We start from the raw sequence: 24,642 nt of genomic DNA, 5'->3' as shown, positions 1-24,642 counted from the left end.
AGTACAGCCCACCCCTAAGAAGCGCAGAGTGGTGGTCATCGGAGATTCGCTGCTGAGGGGCACCGAGGGACCAATCTGCAGACCAGACCTACAATCAAGAGAGGTCTGCTGTTTGCCAGGGGCCACGATCCGGGATGTCACTGCTTGCATTGACTCATCATGCCCCGAGACCACTTCCCCATGGTTCTAATCCACGTCGGAACCAACGACACCGCAAGGAGCAGCCCGGACAGCATACCTGAAGACTTCAGGGCCCTGGGGGAGAAGCTGAGGAGGATGGATGCGCAGGTAGTCTTCTCCTCGATTCTCCCAGTGAGGGGCAAGGGCAGAGCCAGAGAGGATCGAATACAAAGGGCGAACGACTGGCTGCGAGGATGGTGCAAGGAGATGAACTTCGGGTTTCTGCACCATGGAGAAGCACGGGCTACACCTAACCAGAAGAGGGAAGAATGTCCTTGGACACCGCCTAGCCCGCCTACTCCACAGGGCTTTAAACTAGGTAAGTCGGGGGAGGGTACAGGCACAAACAACATACCAGGCGAACTAAAATGCCAATACATTTATGAGGCTGAGGAAAGTAGACACCGAAATTCTGGGTCAGGGGTGAGTGCACACACTTTTGAGTCGGGAGTAGGGTCACATCATATTTATGGGTCACATTATAATTCCGGGTCTAGGGGGAGTACACACTGTAGTTCTGGGTATATGGGGAGTACACATTGTGGTTCTGAGCCTCAGGAAAGCACAAATAACACAAACAATGCTAAAGGTGTTCAAATAGCTCAAACAAGAATATCCCCACTGAGACATAACAAAAATATAACATGGAGGGCTATGTACGTCAACGCACACAGTTTAGGAAACAAGATCCTGGAATTGGAAACAGAAATAAGGAATGCCGACCTGGATGTGGTGGCGATATCCGAAACCTGGCTCACAGACTCCCACGGGTGGGACATGGTCATACCGGGTTACAACTTGCTTCGCCGGGACAGAGAGGGGAAGGGAGGGGGTGTAGCATTATATACTAAAGATGACATTAAGGTCATGAGAATCTCAGATGTCCAGTATACTGGGGAATCCCTTTGGGTTAATTTGGCCAGAGGGAAGGACAAATGCTTGTATCTTGGCGTAATTTACAGACCCCCAAGACAACAGGATGACCTGGATATGGAAATAATCGAAGATATAGAAAATATCACCTTGCGTGGGGACACAGTATTGCTAGGTGACTTCAACATGCCTGATGTGGATTGGGTTACACTTACCTCTGCTTCCGGCAGCAGCAGGAGGCTATTAAACTCTATGAAAGGAGCAAGCCTCAGGCAACTGGTGTTGGAACCGACAAGGGATCAGGCAATACTGGACCTGATACTTACCAATGGAGAAAGTGTCACAGAGGTCTCGGTGGGCGACACATTGGCCTCCAGTGACCACAACATGGTATGGTTCAATATCAGGAAAGGTTTCACTAAATCTACTACACTAACCAAAGTCCTCAAATTCAAGGACACAAATTTCAAAGAAATGGGAGACTTCGTTCACCAGGCGCTACAAAGCCAAGAAGAAACCGATAACGTGGAAGACATGTGGTCGACTTTGAAAGCAACCATACAAGAAGCAACAAACCGCTATGTAAAATTAGTAAGTAAACGGCGAAGGAACAATAAGCCACAGTGGTTTACTGCGGAGATCTCAGACCTGATCAAGGAGAAGAAAAAAGCATTCATCTCTTACAAACAATCAGGGAAGCAGGACTCTAGAGCAGACTACCTGGCCAAATCAAAAGCCGTCAAAACAGCAGTCAGGGAGGCTAAATTCCTCATGGAGGAGTCTCTAGCAAAGAACATCCAGAAGGGAGATAAATCCTTCTTCAGGTATATCAGTGATAGAAGAAAAAACTCAGGCGGGATTGTACGTCTTAGGAAACCAGACGGAGACTATGTGGAAAAGGATTCGGAAAAAGCCCAACTATTAAATGAATACTTCTGCTCAGTCTTCACCCGAGAAGCGCCAGGGCTCGGCCTTCAGCTACAGACAAGGGTTGGCTCAGTTGACCCGTTTGGTAACTTTGAGTTTACGCCCAGTAGTGTCTACGGTGAGCTGTCAAAGCTCAAGGTTAACAAAGCAATGGGGCCGGAAAACCTGCACCCCAGGGTGCTTAGGGAGCTGAGTGATGTCTTGGCGGAGCCACTGTCCACGCTCTTCAACCTCTCCCTTAGTACAGGCAGCGTCCCGTTGGACTGGAGGACGGCTAACGTCATTCCACTCCACAAGAAAGGCTCAAAGATGGAGACAGCAAACTACAGACCAGTGAGTCTAACATCGATAGTGAGCAAACTAATGGAAACTCTAATCAAGCACCAATTAGATAAGATCCTGGATGAAGAGAATCTACGGGATCCCCGACAACATGGATTTACTAAGGGGAGATCCTGCCAATCCAACCTGATCAGCTTCTTTGACTGGGTAACGGGGAAGCTGGATATTGGGGAGTCCCTGGACATCGTGTACCTGGACTTTAGCAAAGCATTCGATAGCGTACCACACCGCAGGTTACTGAGCAAGATGAGTTCTATAGGATTAGGTAACACATTGACGAAATGGGTTGGGAGTTGGCTTGGAGGTAGGCTCCAAAGGGTGGTGGTGAACGGCACCCCCTCCGAAATGACGGAGGTGATTAGTGGAGTACCACAGGGCTCAGTCTTGGGCCCAATCCTATTCAACATCTTTATAAGAGACTTGGCAGAAGGGCTTCGAGGTAAAATAACATTATTCGCCGATGACGCCAAACTGAGTAATGTAGTGGGCAAATGCACAACAGACGAAGATTCAGTGCCCGACAACATGATGCACGACCTACTCCTACTGGAGCGATGGTCTAGGACGGGGGTCGGCAACCTGCGGCTCCAGAGCCGCATGCGGCTCTTTTCCACCTTTGCTGCGGCTCCGGTAGTGTGTCACGCAGGCATGCAGCTTAAGTCCGGCGTCGCGGCGGGAAATAGCCATGCTGAGCAGTGAGCTCAGCACATACACAGATGAAAGCCTTGCTTGCTGATTGGTCCGGCGGCCCCGCCCCGCCGGACCAATCAGCAAGCAAGGCTTTCATCTGTGTAGTGCTGAGCTCACTGCTCAGCATGGCTATTTCCCCCGCGACGCTGGACTTGTAAGGTGCCTGAAAAAGAAGTCATCCTGGCCGGGGTCGGTGTCATGCTCCGGAGATCTACAGCCTTCCTATCTCCCTCTCCCTTCTACCTGCTTCCGGCCACATCCCCTGCTCCGCGGCTCTCTTCGGCAACTCAGCAGCAGCTTCTGACGTCGGGGCCTACCCTCTGCGAGTCCCGCTTGTTTCAACTTCCTTTTTCCACAAAGGCGGGACTCGTAGAGGGAAGGCCTCGATGTCGGCAGCTTGTCTTGATCACTGCTGCTGACGAGTTGCTGAAGAGAGCCGCGGAGCAGGGGGGTGTTGCCAGGTGCAGGTAGAAGGGAGAGGGCCAGATGCAGGACTCGTGGGTGAGGGAGCAGAAGAGAGAGAGAAAGAGAGAGGGGAGGGAAACAAAAGGAAATATTTCATACTGGGCTGGGCCGGAGTGGAGGGAGGGTGGAAAGATTCTAGCTACAGGGTGCAGTAACAAAGGAAAAGGGGGGAAAGCTGAAAATGGAGATAGTGACACAAAGAAGAGAAAGGGTAAGCAGGACCTACTGAATAAGGATAGAGATACAGAGGGGACATGAAGAGGAGGTGAAATAGAGACATAGAAGTAATGCTGAAAAAGTGGGGGGGGGGAGATAAAGACATTGAAAGGGCAAATGGTGAACATGGCGTAAAGATAAGGACAGAGACAAATGAAGATTCTGAAAAAGTGGTGAGATAGGGATATAGGTGAGATGGACACAAAGAAGGGTGATGCTGGAAAATAGGTGGAATGGTAATTCTGACAGACACAGAAGGGAAATGCTGGATCAAGGAGAGATGGGGCTCAGGCTGGATGGAATGAGGAGAAATGCCTTGTTGGCCCGGAACTTCCTCTCCTACGTCAGAATTGACGTCAGGGAGCGGAATGCTGGTCAGCGCAACACTTCTGCAGGGAAAGCTTGGGACGGCGGTGGCTTGGGGGCTGTTCCCCGATTGCGGTGGCAGCAAACCGAGTGGCTTGGGGGACGGCACGGAGACAGAAAGAAGGGGGAACAGGGAGACAGAAAGAAAAAGTTGGGGGGAGAGAATGAGGTCTGGAGGAGAGGAAACATACAGGAGGCTGAAAGAAAGGAAGAAAGATTGGATGCACAGTCAGAAGAAGAAAGTGCAACCAGAGACTCATGAAATCACCAAATAGCAAAGGTAGGAAAAATGATTTTATTTTCAATTTAGTGATCCTGTATATAGCATTAAGATAAGAAACAATATATGCAGTGTTAGATTTGTTTTATAATGGTTTTGCGGCTCCAAGTTTTTTTTTCTTTTCGAAAACGGGTCCAAGTGGCTCTTTATGTCTTAAAGGTTGCAGACCCCTGGTCTAGGACATGGCAACTCAACTTCAATGCCAAAAAATGCAAAGTTATGCACCTGGGCAGCCAGAATCCATGCAAGTCTTATACCCTTAATGGCGAGATCCTAGCAAAAACGGTAGCAGAACGAGACTTGGGGGTAATCGTCAGTGAGGACATGAAGTCTGCCAATCAAGTGGAGCAGGCTTCGTCCAAGGCAAGACAAATCATGGGCTGCATACGAAGGGGTTTCGTCAGTCGTAAGGCGGAAGTCATTATGCCATTGTATAGATCCATGGTGAGGCCCCACCTGGAATACTGTGTGCAATTCTGGAGGCCGCATTATCGCAAGGATGTGCTGAGACTGGAGTCGGTGCAAAGAATGGCCACCCGGATGGTCTCGGGACTCAAGGATCTACCATACGAAAAACGGCTTGACAAATTACAGCTATACTCGCTCGAGGAGCGCAGAGAGAGGGGGGACATGATCGAGACGTTCAAGTATCTTATGGGCCGCATCGAGGCGGAGGAAGATATCTTCTTTTTCAAGGGTCCCACGACAACAAGAGGGCATCCGTTGAAAATCAGGGGCGGGAAACTACGAGGTGACACCAGGAAATTCTTTTTCACTGAAAGAGTGGTTGATCGCTGGAATAGTCTTCCACTGCAGGTGATTGAGGCCAGCAGCGTGCCTGATTTTAAGGCCAAATGGGATCGGCACATGGGATCTCTTCACAGGGCAAAGGTAGGGGAGGGACATTAAGTTGGGCAGACTAGATGGGCCGTGGGCCCTTATCTGCCGTCTATTTCTATGTTTCTATGTTTATACAACTATTTTATGTGATCTTGACTCTAAGTAAACAAACGTTCCTTTGGTGCCATTTCTCCTCATCATAACAGCACCAGTCTCTTCCTTTGTCAACATCTTGGACAAGGACTTAAATCTTTTAATTGCGACTTCCAGTACCTATCAATTATTTAGGAGATACTTTAAAAAACCTTATCTGTTCACTAGATACTTAGGCAAATAATATTTCATCTAATTGTAACTACTTTCTTTTGCAAACCGTACAGAACTTTACAGTATTGCGGTATAGAAGCAAGTTTTTTTTTTTTAATATTCTTTATTCATTTTCAAAATTACATTAAGTGTAAAATATATTAATTCACAGTAACAATAAATATATCACTTATAAACAATCATTGGTACATTATATAAATTTTATCCCTTCCCCTTTCCCATCCATATCTTCCATTATTATATAATATATGTAATAAGAAAAATACCCCCCTCCCTATATCCTGAACTGATAATTAAAAGGGAAATAATTTTACTTAATCCTTACAATATTTTGTTAATGGTTTCCACACATCCTGAAATTTCTTAAAGTACTGTATCCCCTTTGTAAAGCAATAAATATTTCCATTTTATAGATATGGCATAAAGAATTCCACCAAAAGTTATAATTTAATCTCTTCCAATTATATGTAATTTGCTGAATGGCAACCCGTCATTATTAGTAATAATTTATTGTTGTTAGCAGAAATCTGACTTTTTGCTCTCATTTCCATACCAAATATCACAGTATCATAAGATAATGCCACTGGGTTATCTAATAAATTATTAATTTGGTCCCAAATTGATTTCCAAAAATTCATAATATATGGACAATGAAACAATAAATGATCTAAAGTTCCTACTTCTAGATGACAATGCCAGCATCTATTAGACAAAGAACTATCTAATTTTTGCAACCTAACAGGGGTCCATAACGCTCTATGTAACAGAAAAAACCAAGTTTGTCTCATGGATGCAGACACCGTACATTTCATCCTCCAAGACCAAATTCGTGGCCATTGAGATGCAGTAATTTCATGCTTAATCTCAATGCTCCAAATATCTCTTAAACCAGGTTTTAATTTCTTTTTAGTAAATCCACTTAATATTTTATACCACTGGGCGGCCTGGTGACCCAAGAAGTCTGTCTGAAAACAAAGAAACTCCATACTATAATGATTATTAAGGTTTTTCCAATCAGGGAACCCCGCCTGAATGGCATGCTTCAGTTGCAACCATCTAAAATTTTCTGATTTATTAAGTCCAAACTTATGCTGCAACTGTGAAAATTCAAGCATAGCACCATTAGAAATAACATCATCCAATATATGTATTCCTGCTATCATCCAATGCTTCCAGACTAGCCTTTCTCCGCCAATTTGAATCTTGGAGTTTACCCATATAGATTGACTTGTAGATTTGTAAATTGGAATAGTTGTTAAATTGCTTACATACCGTAAAGTTTTCCATGTATCGGATAGTATTCTGTTGTCCTTACTGTAACTAGGCATTTTGATACTGAGCACATGGCACAGACGCAATGGAGGCATGAGTTGCCATTCTATCCATAACCAGTCTGGGAGTTTTCCTATGAGTTCTGGGAGGATCCAATACATACCATGGCGCAAAATATAGGCTTGATGGTACCTATAAAAATTTGGAAAATTTACCCCTCCCTCTGAAATTGATCTTTGTAAGGATACCAAAGCCACTCTAGGAGTTTTACCCAGCCAAATAAATTTTAACAGAATGCTATTTAATTTTTTATAAAAGGACCCTTGAAAATATACCGGTAACATACCCATCTGGTAACAAACCACAGGCAAGATCATCATCTTAATAGTTTGGACTCTCCCCCACCAAGAAAGGTGTAAAGGATTCCATTGCTCACACATTTCCGTAACCTTCTGCAACAACGATTTTTCATTTATTTTCATTGTTTCATCCAATGTATTTTTAATCCAAATGCCTAAATATTTTATTCCATCTTCCTTCCAAAGAAAAGGAAATGAATCAAACAAACCTTTTGTACAGTGTATATTAAGTGGAAGAATTTCTGATTTAAACCAATTTATCTTATAGCCCAAAAATTTCCCAAAATTCTCAATCATTTTAAGTAAACATGGAATGGTTGTCTCAGGATTCCTTAAATAGAGCAAAATATCATCCGCATAAGCCGAGATCTTATATTCTCGATCCTTATGAGGAATACCCTGAATCTCCTCCGCTTTTTGAATAGCTAATAACAAGGGTTCCAAAACAATATCAAAAAGCAAAGGAGATAAGGGACAACCTTGTCTAACCCCCCGTTGCAACCTAAATCCTTCTGAAAAATTATTATTAATATACAATTTAGCAAAGGGGAACTATACAATGCTTGAACCATTTGTATAAATCCTGGGCCAATACCAAACCATGCCAACGTTTGGTACATAAAGGTCCATTCAACACGATCAAAGGCCTTCTCTGCATCAAGAGATACAGAAAAAAACGGATCATTTAAGGCTTTTGACAAATTCAGCATATGACATGCAAGCCTAGTGTTGTTAGAAGAATGCCTTTGAGCAACGAATCCTGTTTGGTGCAATCCAATAATAAAAGGGAGAGCTTTAGCCAAACGTATAGCCAAAATTTTAGCTAACAGTTTTCCATCAACATTAATTAAAGAAATAGGCCTGTAGTTTGAAACCACTGTAGGATCTTTATTTGGCTTAGGCAAAGCTATGGTTAACGATTAGAAGCAAGTTTTTTATGTTATGTTGTCTATTTACAGTAACACAGTAAATGATGGCAGAAAAAGACCCTCATGGTCCATCCAGTCTGCCCAATATGGTGACCAGAGCCACACCCTCCGTGTAGGCCCAGGTCAGCCATGTTTAAAGGCTGGTTGTGAAGTCACCACCATACCAACCATATATGCAGGCAAACATGATGGGGATGATACATGGTGTATTGCTGACAGTATTCAACCTACCAGTCAAGATGTCTCTTCCCCTCCCTCCTAAGCTGCAGTTCCCCCACTCACAGTATGTGACAATAAAATGATCAACACACTGGAGTTGGTGAACCTTTACCCGTATCTTGCCATGTTTGGGACACAGACCTTACAAGTCTGTCCGGCATTGGCTTGTTTCCCTTATGCTGGATTAGGTCACTCTTCTTTGTCTCTCGCCACCGAGGAACAGACTTCAGAACTGGACATATCTAAATGACGCCTCAACTGAATTCCTGCACAGAGCATTATTTCTGTCCAATATGCCTCCTTTTGCACTCTAAAATCGCTCTGGCTAAGACTGATGCCTTATAATCCGAATAAACAGAAGGAATTCCTTGGTTGTAAAATTCAAATGTTCCCTGTTTCAAGGGAAATGCAAAAACATAGGCGTGATTTTCTTCTTTTAAAACCAGGGATCATCGAACTAGGGGTTTCATTTTACTTAAGACACCCTTGTAAGTGCATTGTTCACTATCACTCAACCAAATATGTATTTTTTGAGCCTCAACATTTGACTAATTTTGTGGCGATGTCCCGCCTGGACAAGGAGAAATCTCAATCTTGAGCTCTAAAAGTTATATACTAACTCCATTCCCGATGTATAGACATAGCATTACTTTGTTGTATTGATTATGTATTGATTATCTTTTTCTTAGCTCGCTAGTAAATTTCTTGGATCCAAAGAGAACTTGAGCTAATTTCACCATAATAATTTGTCTTGTAACTTTGCTTAACTTTTGTTAAGTACAGATTTATTGTTTAATGATTGTATTATGCTTTGTTAAATTTGCTTTCTGTACAAGTTATACTTGATAATATATTGAAATCAATAAAAAATATTTAATAATAATCCAAGTTTGCTAGTTTCAGATCATCAATGCTATCACCTCATGATCTAGTTGGTGCATATTAGCTCTCTTGAATGTTTTAATGTACAGTGCTAAGTATGTCTAGCAGCGCTATAAAAATGATAGAAATAGCAGTAGTCATATCCTAATGTGAATTTCTCCCCTAGACTTCTGCATCCCAAATGTATTATTCAACTACTCAGATTTAGAGCAATTCTCAAATCATCATACCACATTTTATTGTCTGTTCCCTGCTGCGGATCTTAATGTTATCTGCAAAAGAGGCAAACTCTTTTTTCTAACCCTCTGAACTGAACCAGGCTAAGGGCTGATCCCAAGACACTCAGAGTGAATTCCCTTTGCCTTCTATGGCTCAACCAATTCCTAATCCAGGAATTGGGACTTACTACCAGGCTGCTGATGATACAGTACATGAATCTGTCAGACCGCACTGGTCTACATCTGAAGACAGGGTTGTACATGGTCCCAAAAAACTATAATACAGCATCATTTTTAGAGTTGCCATAAACAGGTGTCATGAGTTCCAAAATTCTCAGTTTTTTCAGGATCCATTCAACTCCTCAACTCACCTGCTATGTGATAACTATGGAGAAAGATGACCAAGAGGGTGATCACCATTGTTTTTATGGATTCGTTGTTACAGGCACAAGCCCCGTCAATAGTTAAAAAACTGACTCTGCTTTACTGTTCCCTATGGTCCTGGCAGCAAAGAGGACAGCAGAAAAGCTTCTTGCAAACATTCATGGGATGTCACAATGAAGGAAGAGCAGCAGAATCCTAGTAAGCTGGTTGCCAAGGTATTATTAACCCAGTGATGTCATAGTTCATTGAACCATGATTGATAACAGTGCAAAATACATATTTCTAATAAGGTTTACAGTCAGGTAAATTAAAAACCATGGTTGATAACAGTGATAACAGTGCAAAATACATATTTCTAATAAGGTTTACAGTCAGGTAAATTAAAAACTTTTTGCTGATTCTGTGTCACTTGCCTTAAAAGTCACCCGGGAGTTTAAAAAAAAGTCAGGGCTAGGAAACACTCTCTCTTCACTCATCCACTACAAGAGAAAGAAAGCCAGAAGAACCTTCCAGGACTTCCCTATAAGAAGGATAGCACTACCTTTCATCCTGATAATAGTAGGGGTGGCTTCTTGATATCACTGCTCACATATTTTTTACTTAGTTGCAGAAATGTTAATAAGATTATAAAATAAGAGTGATAAAGCTACTTAATTAAAAAAAAAAAACTAAAGTCATATCTAGAGCCTGCATTGAAGGAACAGAGTCAGTCCAATTGCTATTTGTTTATAAAAAGAAAAACATTAAAGTCACTGCACAAGCTACGAGACCAATGCAGAGAATCTAGGTTTGACTCCCAGGTCGTATCTTCCATTCCTTGGGCTAGTCATGGTGTAGAATACTGCAGAAGCAGCACTCAGTGATACTGATGATTGATTATATTGGGGTGGGGGGGTGCGAGGGGGGGGAGAATGTGAGAAAAAGTCTCAGATATTACCTTACCATAACACCTAGTAATCAGACTTACGGTTCATTTGAGCCAGGTTCCAGATGAACCTTTAATTTATGGCTCTCTCCAAGGCCTGATACTGAACCAAGTTGGTGTAAGGGGCACTTATTAAAAAAAAAAATAAAATAAAAAGGGAGTATAAAAGTAGATGTAAATGAAGGCTCATGGTGCTAGATCCCAGCCCTGGAGGCAGCAGAAACTGCCAACCCAAAACATAATAAGCTCCAAAACAAGGCTGTGTCCACTCCTCTAATCCACGGCTTTCAGGAACACAGGCAGTGAAACTTATGGATGTCCTACTGTGCTCTGATGCCTGAACAAGGTCTTGAACTTGTAGTCTTTGTCCATAGCAGCAGCTCCCAGAGTATATTACTGCATTTCCTGCCAGTAGACCTCACTCCCCAGCACTGCCTAGTCATCCCGAGGTCAGAGTCTTTTCTAGATGAAAGGACAGCAGCATAGCTCCAGAGTCCTCCAGTCTGTCTGAGTTACCCCCCAACATCACTGCCTTCAAGTGCCTTATTTTCCTGTAGAAGGGAAGCAAAAAAAACCCCCAAAAATCACACACAACAACTTGTGACTAAAATTTTATAGGAAATAATGTACAGCGATATGATTTGTTTAATGGGTATAAATACAAGCTTAAACAAAACAATATCCTTTAGGATTAGGTCTTTGATGTAACTTCATTCCGTTTACTGGTGCAATCCCCAATTCTAAGCATGCTCGACTACTGTAACATCATTTATTTCAAGAAAACCATTCAAAGACTCTAAATTATTCAAAATTCGACAGTTCGATTGATTTTGATATTAAAAAAAATGGGAACATATAAAAACTCCCTATTATCAAAAACTCCATTGGTTGCCCCTGGAAGCAAGAGTTCTGTTTAAATTTGCCTTTGTTTCAAATCCATTCTTGGTTCGGCCCTATGTACTTGGTTTCTCATTTTAACTTAGATTGTTCTATTAGGCCTACACGCAGAGTTCATATGTTTATCCATCCAACAATAAAGGCCTGCTGATACAAAAGATACCTGGAAAGAACACTCGCTTTCCAAGCAGGTCAACTGAATGATTGGCTGGGTAACATTATTACGCACTCCTCATCCTATCTAAGTTTTAGAAAACTAGACAAACTTCTTTAACCGATTTGTAACCTAAAAACTCTTAAGCCTTTTCTCTGTATTTTGATTACATGTATTTGATGACTTTACATTGTGCCTATTTTCGCTGATTGTCCAGCTCTTCTTATTTTAAACCGCCTCGAACTATTATGGCTTTGGCGGTATATAAGAATAAAATTATTATTATTATTACTCAGAAACTCCCACACCATAACCCAAACAGGATTAGGATAAGTTCCAATTTTAGCAGCCGATCAGTATAAAGAGATGGTTCTCTTTTTTGTTAACAGCAGTAGGGCATCAAGTATTTGGGGGCAAACATTCTCAAATTAACACAGTACACTGTGGCAGAAAAAGGCCAGCTGGTCCATTTAGTCTCTTCAATTATCCCTCTTTCAAGTTTGATATACCATTCATCAGTACCTTAACTAAACTGTTTACCATCATCAAATAATAAATAACAAATGCGAGAGAAAAAAAAAAAAAAAAAAAAGAGTACAAATAAAGGTTACAATTACATAAAGCACAGTTACTTACCGTAACAAGTGTTATCCAGGGACAACAGGCAGATATTCTCTACATGTGGGCGACGTCATCCATGGAGCACCGTCGCGGACAGCTTTTCAAGCAAACTTGATTGAAGATCTTTGAAGTTTGCTAGTGCTGCACCGCGAATGCGCGTGTGCCTTCCCACTCAAGCTAGGGAGCGCATCTCCTCAGCATGGCCTCAGTTCAGATAGCTAGCAAAGAAGCCAATCAGGGAAGGTGGGTGAGTTGCGAGAATATCTGCCTGCCGTCCCTGGATAACACCTGTTACGGTAAGTAACTGTGCTTTATCCCAGGACAAGCAGGCAGCATATTCTCTACATGTGGGTGACCTCCAAGCTAACCAGAATGGGACGGTGGGAGAGTTGGCAATTTAGGAGAACAGATTACGCAAAACTGACTGGCCAAACTGGCCGTCGTGTCTGAAAAAAGTATCCAGACAGTAGTGAGAGGTGAATGTATGAACCGAGGACCAAGTGGCGGCCTTGCAGACCTCCTCAATAGGCGTAGACCTGAGGAAAGCGACAGACGCCGCCATCGCTCTGACTTTATGTCTCGTGACCCAACCCTGCAGCGGGAGACCAGCCTGAGTGTAGCGGAAGGAAATATAAGCAGCTAACCAGTTGGACAAGGTGCGCTTGGATACAGGACGCCCCAACCAATTCGGATCAAATGATATGAAGAGTTGAGGAGTCGTCCGATGAGCTTGAGTGTGTTGCAGGTAGAAAGCCAACGCCCTCTTACAGTCAAGAGAACAATGGATTGATTGAGGTGGAAATCTAAAACCACTTTAGGCAAGAACTTAGGATGAGTACGAAGGACCACTTTGTCATGATGAAAAACAGTAAAAGGCGGGTCCGCAACCAGAGCTTGCAGCTCACTGACTCGGCGAGCAGACATGAGGGCAATCAGAAACACCACCTTCCAGGTGAGAAACTTCAGATGAGCCTTATCGATGGGTTCAAATGGAGGTTTCATCAACTGGGCCGCCAGAACCACATTAAGATCCCAAACTACCGGAGGAGGCTTGAGTGGAGGATGGACATTGAAAAGACCTTTCATAAACTGGGAAACTACCAGATGGACTGAGAGCGGTTTCCCATCAATTGGCTGATGAAAAGCAGCAATTGCACTGAGGTGGACTTGAATAGATGTCGATTTGAGACCAGACCGAGACAAGTGCAGCAGATAATCCAGTACTGAAGATAAGGAGGCAGACAGTGGCTCCATGCGATGCATAGCACATCACGCAGCAAATCTGGTCCATTTCTGGGTGTAGCACTGTCGAGTGGATTTCTTCCGAGAGGCTTCAAGAACATCCTGTACAGACTGAGAAAAACGGAAGGCAGGAATCATGTCGAGAGGAACCAAGCTGTTAAGTGGAGAGACTGCAGATTGGGATGCAGCAGTGAACTTTGACTCTGCAACAGCAAAGAAGGAAACACAGGCAGAAGCAGAGGCTCCCTGACACTGAGTCGAAGCAGAAGTGAGAACCATGGTTGTCTGGGCTACCAAGGAGCTATCAAAATCATGGTGGCGTGGACAGACTTGAGCTGGACTAGAGTCTTCAGAATCGGAGGGAATGCATAGAGGAACAAGTCCGTCCAATCTAGAAGGAAAGCATCCGCCTCGAGACGGTCCGGGGAGTAAATCCTGGAGCAGAAACGAGGCAACTTGTGGTTGAGGGGGGAGGCGAATAGATCTATCTGCGGAGTCCCCCATCGTGCAAACACCTGACGCAGAGTGGAGGAATGGAGCATTCATTCGTGTGGCTGGAGAAGGTGGCTCAATTTATCCGCCAGGCAGTTCTGCTGGCCCTGGATGTAGACCGCTCGGAGGAAGATGTTGTGGCATATCGCCCAATCCCAGATCTGTAGAGCTTCCTGGCAAAGAGACAGGGATCCTGTACCCCCGCTGCCACCTGGTTGTCCGTCCGAGCCAGAACCACGTGATCTTGAAGCAAATGACAAAAGCCTTCAAAGCATTGAAAATGGCCCGAAGCTCCAGCAGATTGATGTAACAGCGACGATCAGCGCTGGACCACTTGACCAAAGACCCCAAGTATGTAGACCTTCGAGGTGAGCCCCCCAGGCGTATGCGGAAGAGTCCGTTGTCAAGACCTTCTACAGTGGGGGGGAGGGGGAGGAGGGGTGAAAGAGTAAACCTCTGGAAAGATTGGAAGAGAGCATTCACCAGCGGAGATATTGTTTCAACAAAGGAGTCACCGCAATGTGTTGAGAGGCGGGATCCCGGTCCTGTCTCCACTGGGATGCCAGGGTCCACTGAAGAACTCAGAGCCAAAGTCTGGCGAAAGGAGTCACATGAATGGTGTAGGCCATGTGCCCCAGCAGGATCATATGCTTGGCCGAAACCGTCGATAGAAGGGAGATCCTCTGGCATAGGTGAACGAGGGCATCCTGTCGTGGTTGAGGCAGAAAAGAGCGGAGGCGAACCATGTCCAGCACCTCTCCGATGAACTGCAGAGACTGAGAGGGACACAACTGGGACTTGGGGAAGTTGACCTCGAAACCCAGACGTTGAAGAAATATAATAGTCTGTTGGGTCGCTGCAATAACCTCCAGCCTGGACGGCACTTTGATGAGCCAGTCGTTGAGGTACGGGAACACTTGAAGACTCTGCGTCCGCAGGGCCGCTGCCACCACCATGAGGCACTTGGTGAAGACCCTTGGGGAAGATGCAAGTCCGAAGGGAAGAACTCGATATTGTAGATGGAGATTCCCCACCTGAAATCTTAGAAATCTGCAAGAGGCCAGATGAATTGGGATGTGAGTGTAGGCCTCTTTGAGATCCAGCGAGCATAACCAATCCCCCTCGTCCATCAGTGGATACAATGTGGGAAGAGAGAGCATGCAGAACTTCTTCTTGACCAGAAATTTTTTCAACGCTCTAAGGTCCAGGATAGGGCGTAGGTCCCCGGTCTTTTTTGGGGACTAGAAAGTACCGGGGGTAGAACCTGGTACCCTGCTGACACAAAGGGACCTCTTCCACCGCCCGGAGGCGAAGGAGAGCTTGAGCCTCATGAAGAAGGGGAAGTTGGGACCTGTTGGAAAGGCACTCTTTTGGAGGCAGGTCTGGAGGCGCCGCCAGGAACTGAAGGGAGTATCTCTACCTGATGACGGAGAGAACCCAGAGGTCCGATGTAATCAGCTCCCACTGGTGACAAAAAAAGCTGAGACGACTTCCGGTGGGCAGAGGAGAAGGCTCATGGACGAAAGGGGGCAGCATGCTCAAACCAGGATTGTCAAAAGGACGGCGCTGGCTTTGCCGTCGCAGAGGCCTGAGCCTTTTGGGGGGCCTCTGCTGCTGATGACGCCTGGGTGGCGGGTGGGAAAAAGCCGGCGTAGACTTCTGGGCGGCAATTTGTACGCCTTAGGAGAAGTAGGCTTCGCCTTCGGTCTCACCAAGGAGGCGAAGGAGCGTTCATGTTCCGAGAGGTGTTTGGTAGCTGCCTCGATGGAGTCATCGAAGAGCTCATTGCCCAAGCATGGGAGATTCGCCAGACGGTCCTACAGATTCTGGTCCATGTCTACTATTTGTAGCCAGGCGACGCATGGCGATTGCAAAGGCCGTGACCTTCGAGGACAGTTCAAAGGCATCATAGGTAGCCTGGAGCATATAAAGGCAAATCTGCGACAGCGTATCTTGAAGTTGGTGGAATTCCGAATGGCGGTGGGCAGCCAAATCATCCTGAAAAGACGGCATGGATTTGATGCAGTGCTTGAGATAGGATGTGAAATTGAAATTGTAATTTAGGACCCGGTTCACCATCATTGAATTCTGATATAGGCGCCGGCCGAACTTGTCCATAGAACACCCTTCCCTGCCCGGTGGGACAGCAGGGTAGACCTTGGAGGGATTAGATTTCTTTAAGGAAGACTCTACAACCAAGGACTGGTGGGAGAGCTGATGGGAGAGCTGAGCCTTTTCAAACCCCTTGCACGGGACCGTCCGATAGCGGGATTCCATCTTTGACAGTATGGCAGGAATTGCGTAAGGAGTCTCCAAATTTTGGAAGAAAGTCTGCTTCAAGATCGGGTTCAACAGGAGACGCAAGGATTCCCTGGGCGGATGAGGAGGTTCCATCTCCTCCAAATACTCCCGGGTATATCTGGACTCAGACTGGAAATCCAGTTAAAGGGCCTTACCCATGTCAACAACGAACCTGGTGAAGGAGGAAGCCTTGGCAGAGGAGTGCCCTTCCAGAGGCGTCGAGGATCTAGAACTCGGGGCAGCAGAGAAAGAGGGAGAGGCCTCCCTCGAATATTGCGCAGGCACATCGGTGTCAACAAGCACGGATGCCAAAGAAGCTGTGCTAAGAGACAGGGGAGGCGTCGAACAATGCTTACATTTAATCTGCCTGGAAGGCGAAGACCCCGGGGTCCGAGGGACGGAAACCCGGGAAGTAAGCCTCGGAGAGACCAGGGAGGAAGAGACCATCCGACGCGGCTGCGAGGAGGGAGTCCTCGACCTCGACCCACCTCGACTCGGAAACCAAGGAAGTATGGGAGACAGTCGAGGCTGACATTCAGACACCAGGGGTGCCGAGGCCTCAATGGATCTCGAGGCTCCAGTGACCTACCCCGCTGAGGAGGGGAGTCTCTGGGTCGTTTTGCAGACTGCTGTTTTGAAGATGAGGCACGCTTGGAATGGTGCTTCGATTGAGGTTGGGCGGCAGGAGAAGCCTGCCTCGAGAGAGCAGATGAAGAATCACTCGAGGACAACTGGCGAGACAGACGATGCTTGTCTTGGGGAACCTCTGAGCGACGCTCAGGCTGGTTAACAGGGAGCAGAGTTGAGGCCGGGGCAAGCTGGGCCAGAGCTGAGGAGATTTGCGTGGTCAGGATTGCCTTAAGCATGTCCTCAAACATCGGCACTGAGACCAATGGATCTGGTCGGACTGGTGCAGCACTGCGCTCCAACGAGGGCGACCTCGATGTAGAGTATTCTCTTAACTTGGAGGCACACTTTGGAGGAGGTCTCGTAGAGACTGGGAGGACTGCACTCACTGTCTGGGATGCCAGAGACTCTGTGGAAGGCTTCTTCGGTAGCGGAGCTGAACCTGAAAGAGGAATAGGAGACTTACTTGATAATAAGGCCTTAGCAGCTGGAGCAGTTGAGGCCTTCGAAGCCGAGGGGGACTTGCTCGGGGCCGAGGTCGAGGTCTTGTCAACTGGTTGTTCCATGGCACTGAAGAGCTCTGCGATCCTGGCCTGCTGGCGCCGAAGAGCCCGGGGTTGCAGAGTGGCACAAAGAAGGCAAGAGTCAGTAGGGTGGTTGGAACCCAGGCACAGGATACACCAATGGTTGAGATCACCCGACTGCACTGCGTGCACTTTTTAAACCCGGTAACAGGCCGGGACATAGGTAGAAGATGTAGCCATGGCTGCACGAGGCCAGGCGGCCAGACGAAAAACCGGGGTCCCCCGGTCGATTGAGAGAAATAATAAAAGTTGTAAAGATGCGCAGCACAGCGACTTCCGATCGTACAAAACAAGAAAAGAAGTCGCAGAGCAAGAAAGGCACTTAGATTTGACGCAGAGAAGAGAGACAGTGCTTTCTGGCTCCGCGGAAAACTAAGAACTGAGGCCACGCTGAGGAGATACGCCCCCTAGCTTGAGCAGGAAGGCACACGCGCATGCGCGGTGCAGCACTAGCAAACTTCAAAGATCTTCAATCAAGTTTGCTTGAAAAGCTGTCTGCGACTGGGCTCCGTAGATGAAGTCACCACTGTGGCAGAAAAAGGCCAGCTGGTCCATTTAGTCTCTTCAATTATCCCTCTTTCAAGGTTGATATACCATTCATCAGTACCTTAACTAAGCTGTTTACAATCCTATATAATAAAAGGCTAACTCGCGCATGCGCACTTCTATTTGCGTGCTTTCATGATCTGTAGTTCCGTGGCCGCATGAGTGCGCATGCGTGAGTCCCCAGTCTTCTTCCCAGCACCTACCTTGGCCGTCAGCAGCGGCGGCTCATCTCCTGTGCGGACCTGATGTGTGCTGTGTCCGTCCGTGGCCGCGGCTTGAGGCGTATGTGCCAGTTAGGTGCATCGGGCGACAGGAGCGGCGCTGGCGGCGGATGGTGGGAGGAGGGCTCATGGTCCTGCCGCCGCCGCTCCTGTTCACAGCGGCCTGCACGTTGCCGACTCCCCCCTTCCCGCAACAACCACTACCGCTCCTGTTCAAAGCGGCCTGCTGAGGTTTGCGGCCGGCTATAACGAACCTCGCAGGCCGCTATCCACATGGTAGCACGTTCCCTCTGACGCAATCGCGTCCGAGGGAACATGCTACCGAGTTGGAGAGTGGCCTGCGAGGTTCGTTACAGCCGGCCGCGAACCTCAGCAGGCTGCTTTGAACAGGAGGATCAGCCACCACTGGGATCGTGAGAAGAGCCGCCGAAAAAAAAACCTTCAGCCACAGCAGGCCAGCCCGCAGGAAGGAAAGGGGGAGGGGACGAACGGAGCAGGGCAGCTCACGGTAAGAGAAGGGAATGGGGGGTGGGGGAAAATGCTTCTACTGCTTCAGCAGGGACCTGGAGGGGAAGGGAAATACCACTGCTGCTTCTGCAAAGGAAAGTGGTGAGGGGGGGGAGAGAAGGGAATGGGGGGTGGGTGGGGGAAAATGCTGATACTACTTCACAGGGATCTGGAGGGGAAGGGAAATATCACTGCTGCTTCTGCAAAGGAAAGTGGGGGGGGGGGAGGGGACATAAAGAAATACAGACAGACAAAGGAGGCTAGGGAGAGAGACAGACAGGGGACCAGAGAGAGACAGAAAGAAAGACAGACAGACAGACAAAGGGTGCCAGGGAGAGAGAGAGAAAATTTGCAGGAGGGAGAGAGACAGAAAGAAAGGAAGAAAGAGACAGGAGCAAGGAGAGAGACATAAATAAAGAAAGACAGACAGGCATATATTCTAGCATCCATTAATGTAACGGGCTTAAACACTAGTCATCAAATAATAAGTAACAAATGCAAGAAGAAAAAAAAAAAAGTACAAATAAAGGTTACAATTACATAAACCAGGGCACAGGAAATATCTGAGGTTTCATGTTTTCCAGCAACAATTCCAGTTTGCAGCCTTTTCCTTCAGTCTGGCGACAGCACCCCACACTTTCACCAAAGTTATGGTGGTTGTGGCTGCTCACCTCTGCTGAATGTGGGTCCAGGTACACCCCTATCTGGACAATTGGCTTATCAGGGCTCTATCCAAGCCGGAGTTCGAGCAGGCAGTGGGGACTGTGGTGTGTTTGCTGAAGTGCCTGGGCTGGATTGTCAATTTCAAGAAGAACCAGCTAACGCCCACTAGACCTTGTAATATCTGGACATTCAGTTCAACATGGTGCAAGGTCGTGTTTATCTTCCCGAGTCATACAAACAGCAGCACTGTGCAGTTCTCAGTGTATTTGAGACCAATGTGGTGCAAGAACTCACACACTGGCCTCCCATCCCACCCCTCCCAGTCAGCAGCCCTTCTTGCAATCACGGGATCCAGCAGCCCCGGCCCTCCTCCCTCCCAATCACCATGGTCTGGGCCTCTCTTCCCCTCATCGGGCCATCTCCTTTCCCCTCACCTTCACTTGCACTTTTCAGAATTTTCTTTCTCCGAGCGGCCTGGATGCCACAGCCTTCTCACAAGTTGCGCGTGACTGCCCCAAAACTTCTCCGACACGAGCTGCCCAGGTGGAAACAGAAAGTTGTGTCGGAGGAGAAGTTTTGGGGCAGTCAAGCACAACTTATGAGAAGGCTGTAGCATCCGGGCTGCTCGGAGAGAGAAAATTTTGTTTCTGAAAAGCGTCTGCGAAGGTGATGGGGAGGAAGATGATTCAACGAGAGGAAGAGGTTGAGTGGCACCGAGAGGAAGTGGAGAGAGGAACAGACACTGAAGGGTAATGGGGAAGAGAGAGGGGGAGCAGACACTTTAAGGTAGAAAACAAATTGTGAAAGAAGAGCAGAAAAGGAGAGGAAAAAGATACCAGAGAGCACTGGGGGAGGGGGAGGAAACAGATACCAGATCTGAAGGAAGGAAAGGAGGAGAGAGATGCTAAACACCACCTGGGAAGGGAATGAAAGATGAAAAGGAAGAAGACAAAGATGCCAGACCAATTGGGGGGAGGGGGACAGTTTCTGATAGAGGCACAGAAATAGAGCATATGCCATATGGACGAGGCAGAGAGAAGGCAGACAGTGGATGGAAGGAAGGAAGAGAATGATGAGAAGATGAGGAAAGCAGAAACCAGACAACAATAGATAGAAAATTTTTTTATTTCTTTTCTTTGCTTTGCTTTAGGATAAAGTAGGTAGCTGTGTTGATAAACGTTTATAAACAAAGCCCTGCCAGCTGAAGATCTCTTCCTCTAGTTCGGCAGCCAGAATTCTGATTTATAAAATGACAATTATACAGATTATTTATTTTTATACTTTAATAAAACAAGTTCAGTTTACTATTCGAGGCTTGTGCAGATGGAATCAAATAGTTTGCGGGGACCAAGCTTGCGGGAACAGGGTGGAGATGGAAACAAATTGTTTCCCCGTGTCATTCTCTAGTGTAAAGGCTTGCAAGACCATCACTGTAGTCCCATTCTTCACTGCTCAGCTTTCAGCAAGCTTGAGCGGTTCAGTACAAGACAACTTACTGTTCCAGTGGCAGCATAAAAATTCCAGACACAAGGGGGGAAATTTCTAGTTGCCATGGTGCCCTGGCACTCAGCATATAAGAACATAAGAAGTTGCCTCCGCTGGGTCAGACCAGGGGTCCATCGCGCCCAGCAGTCTGCTCCCGCGGCGGACAGGTCATACCCTTCCATAATCCTATCTCTTCCTCTATCTATATCCCTCAATCCCCGTATCTTTCAGGAACTTGTCCAATCCCTCTTTGAATCCCCTTAGTGTACTCTGTCCTATCACATCCTCCAGAAGCACATTCCAGGTGTCTACCACCCTCTGAGTGAAGAAAAATTTCCTAGCATTGGTTCTAAACCTGTCACCTTTCAATTTCTCCAAGTGCCCCCTTGTTCTTATAGTTCCCTTTCCACCTTCTCTATGCCCTTCATGATCTTGTAAGTCTATCATGTCTCCTCTGAGTTAGAGAGTTGCGCGGGGATAGATATCCCACCCGTCCCCGCCTAAGTCCCACCCGTCCCTGTGAGGAATCCCACCCGTCCCCACCCACCCCCGCGAGGAATCCCTCAGTCTCTGCGACCCTGGGAGGCGTCCCGACGGGATCCCCGTGACTCTAGTGGGCATCCCCACGGGGATCCCCGCGACCCGAAGGGGGAACCCGCGGGTCCCACGGGATTCCCGTCGTCCCCGTTCCCGTGCAGCTCTCTACTCTGAGTCTCCGCTTCTTCAGGATGAAGAGCCCCAGCCTTTCTAGCTTGTCTGCGTATGAAAGGTTTTCCATACCTTTTATCATTCTTGTCGCTCTTCTCTGAACCCTCTCAAGTCTCTCCATGTCCTTCTTTAGGTACGGCGACCAATATTGGACACAGTATTCCAGATGCGGACACACCATCGCGTGATACAGCGGCATGATGACTTCCTTTGTTCCTTCCTTCTTAATAATACCCAACATTCTGTTTGTTTTCTTTGAGGCTGCTGTGCATTGTGCTGTTGACTTCATTGTTGTGTCCATCAGCACACCCAAGTCCTTTTCAAGGTTACTTGCCTCTAGTACTAATCCCCCCATTTGGTAGCTGAACATCGGGGTTTTTTTCCCTATATGCATGACCTTGCATTTCCCTACATTGAAGTTCATTTGCCATTTATTCGCCCACTCCCTCAGTTTGTTCAGATCCCTTTGTAGGTCCTCACATTCTTCCACAGTTCTAACCCTGCTACAGAGTTTAGTGTCATCCGCAAATTTTATAACTTCACACTTGGTCCCCATTTCTAGGTCATTGATAAATATATTGAACAGCAGTGGTCCGAGTATCGACCCCTGCGTAACTCCGCTCGTGACCCTCCTCTAGTTCGAGTAGTGGCACTTCACTCCAACCCTTTGCTTCCTGCCTGCCAACCAGTGTTTAACCCATCTGTGTACGTCCCCTTCCACCCCGTGGTTCCACAGCTTCCTAAGTAGCCGCTCATGGGGTACCTTGTCAAAGGCTTTTTGGAAGTAGAGATAAATGATGTCTATGGGTTCCCCTTTGTCCATCTGACTGTTTACCCCATCAAAGAAGTGCAGTAAGTTTGTTTGGCACGATCTTCCTTTGCAGAAGCCATGTTGGCTCGCTTTCATTAGTCCATTTTTATCAATGTGCTCACAGATGCTGTCCTTTATCAGTGCTTCTACCATCTTGCCTGGAACCAATATCAAACTTACAGGCCTGTAGTTTCCCGGGTCACCTTTCGATCCCTTTTTAAAGATAGGTGTAACATTTGCTATCTTGCTCTGTGCTTGATTTATACCCCCATAGGATATGTAAGGAAAAATTAGCAGTTAAAAACCTTTCTTTTAGTCTCTCCAGACCGGTTCAGAAACTGATTGGGGGTGGGCATTATTTCCTTCCAGGGGCCATTTCTTTCAGCGCATGCATTCCTTTCGGGGGAGTCACCCCCCCCCCCAAGCAGGCCCCCCAAAAGGACTGCATGTGCTGAAAGAAACGGCCCCTGGAAGGAAATGAAGTCCCCCACCCCACATCAGTTTTTGTGCCGATCTGGAGAGGCAATAAAAAATTTAAAATTTGAATCAATATTTTTTTGTACTGCATTATGGCCCCCTTTTATCAAGCCATGGTAGCGATGCTGCCACGGGAAATGCTCCAACACTCGCTCAATTTCTATGTGTCAGAGCATTAACCACAGCAGCCCTTGCTAAAATGCTTGATATAAGGGGGCCTTTATTCTGCTAGATGGATCTGTGCATTAATACAATACAAAACAGACAATAAGTTAAAACTACAAATAAAATAAATTAATCATAAGAGCATGAAAGCATAACCACATTCAATACATAAACTAAAATCCCAAATTAATTTACTCCACAATCTAGATCCTTCTCTACTTTAATAACTGATTGAAAGCTTCTGCCTAAACAGCAAATAGCAAGACTCTATTTAATATGTGAACATCTATCATATCCCCTCTATCCAGTGCAACTTTCATCATTAAATTTCTGTATCTGACAAAAATATCAGATTAAAAGAAAACATTTGTGTTTTATTGTGCATTACCTTAGAATTGTCTTCATCCAGCTGGACCCCTGAAGCAGTGGCATCAAAATCATGGATGGGAAGGGTGTTCAGCCAGTTTAACATGGACTTCTCTTCCAGCTCAGTTTTAATAATTGTTGGGTAGATATATTGTTGTTTGAAGCCAGTGATACTCTGCTCTTCCCCGTCCCACTCCAGCGCCTCATGCACTCCATCGCTGCCAAATCGTCTATTGTACTCCTCAAAGTGGACAGCCTCCAGGACCAGGCCAAGCCCCGGAGCTTTAGGGATATCCACCTTTTCCTCCCCCCAGCTGCGCTCCATGATGGATTCTGATTCATAGCCCTTCATCACTGCAATCACTAGACCAATCATTTTCCGGATCTGGTGCATCATGAAGCTCTGACCTTTCACCTTTATCTCGGTGAACTCCAGGCCTTCTCTTACAAAGGGATTCTCACAGTGTATTTCCATGATGTAGCGTTTGGCACTGGGGTTTTGTGGACTCTTCCTAGAAGTAAAGTTGTGGAAGTTGTGTATTCCCTTATAGTGGGCCAGAAGACCATTGACTCTCCGCAAGGTCTCCTGGCTCAGTCTGTACATCTCATCCTGGACATCAAGATCTTTGTGAGCAAAGGCAAAAGTAGGCAGCATATACAAATAGGTACGTGCATCACATGCATTCTTGGAGTTGAAACCACCAGTAACTCTCTTTAAACCTTAGAAGAGTAAAGCAGTCAAAATTAATTCTACTGAGATTTTGTTCTGATTACAAGCTCAACAGAAAACTGCTGCAACCCCTTACAATATTTTATGATGGGGGAAAAGGGTTCTTCGCCTTTCTCAAGCATGCACATTCAATCGCCCAACCCAGAAAAACTATTACACATCAGAGGCACTATTGCTGGAACACTGTCCTCCCAATTCTATTAACCTGCATGCTAAAGTTATGTAGGAAGCCCCTGGGTTAAGAACAAGTTCTGTTTTTTAAACTGTTCTTAAGTTGAATTTGTATGTAACTCGGATCCCGTACAATACACAGACTATAAAAACATTAAAGAAACAGTTTTCAAAATAAAG

The 24,642-nt window shown here is 46.2% G+C and overlaps 1 protein-coding gene across 5 annotated transcripts in view; it reads right to left on the bottom strand.

Annotated features, from left to right (window-relative positions):
* LOC117364745 (tRNA pseudouridine synthase A-like) overlaps positions 1-24,642 on the bottom strand; it is a 70,186-nt gene that overhangs the window by 31,916 nt on the left and 13,628 nt on the right. For 3 of the 5 annotated variants that reach the window (XM_033954302.1, XM_033954299.1, XM_033954304.1), the window contains exons 5-6: positions 23,584-24,281; positions 7,930-11,245 (exon numbers count right to left, since the gene is read on the bottom strand). In XM_033954302.1, coding sequence (XP_033810193.1) covers positions 11,207-11,245; positions 23,584-24,281 — 737 coding nt within the window. In that variant the 3' untranslated portion in view covers positions 7,930-11,206. Of the gene's footprint in view, positions 1-7,929; positions 11,246-23,583; positions 24,282-24,642 lie in introns of those variants that run through there. The other 2 variants (XM_033954300.1, XM_033954301.1) reach the window with 1 other exon arrangement.

The sequence above is a fragment of the Geotrypetes seraphini genome, chromosome 8 (genome assembly GCF_902459505.1).
Source record: "Geotrypetes seraphini chromosome 8, aGeoSer1.1, whole genome shotgun sequence".
Taxonomy (NCBI): domain Eukaryota; kingdom Metazoa; phylum Chordata; class Amphibia; order Gymnophiona; family Dermophiidae; genus Geotrypetes; species Geotrypetes seraphini.
This window is presented reverse-complemented; position numbering and strand designations above follow the sequence as displayed.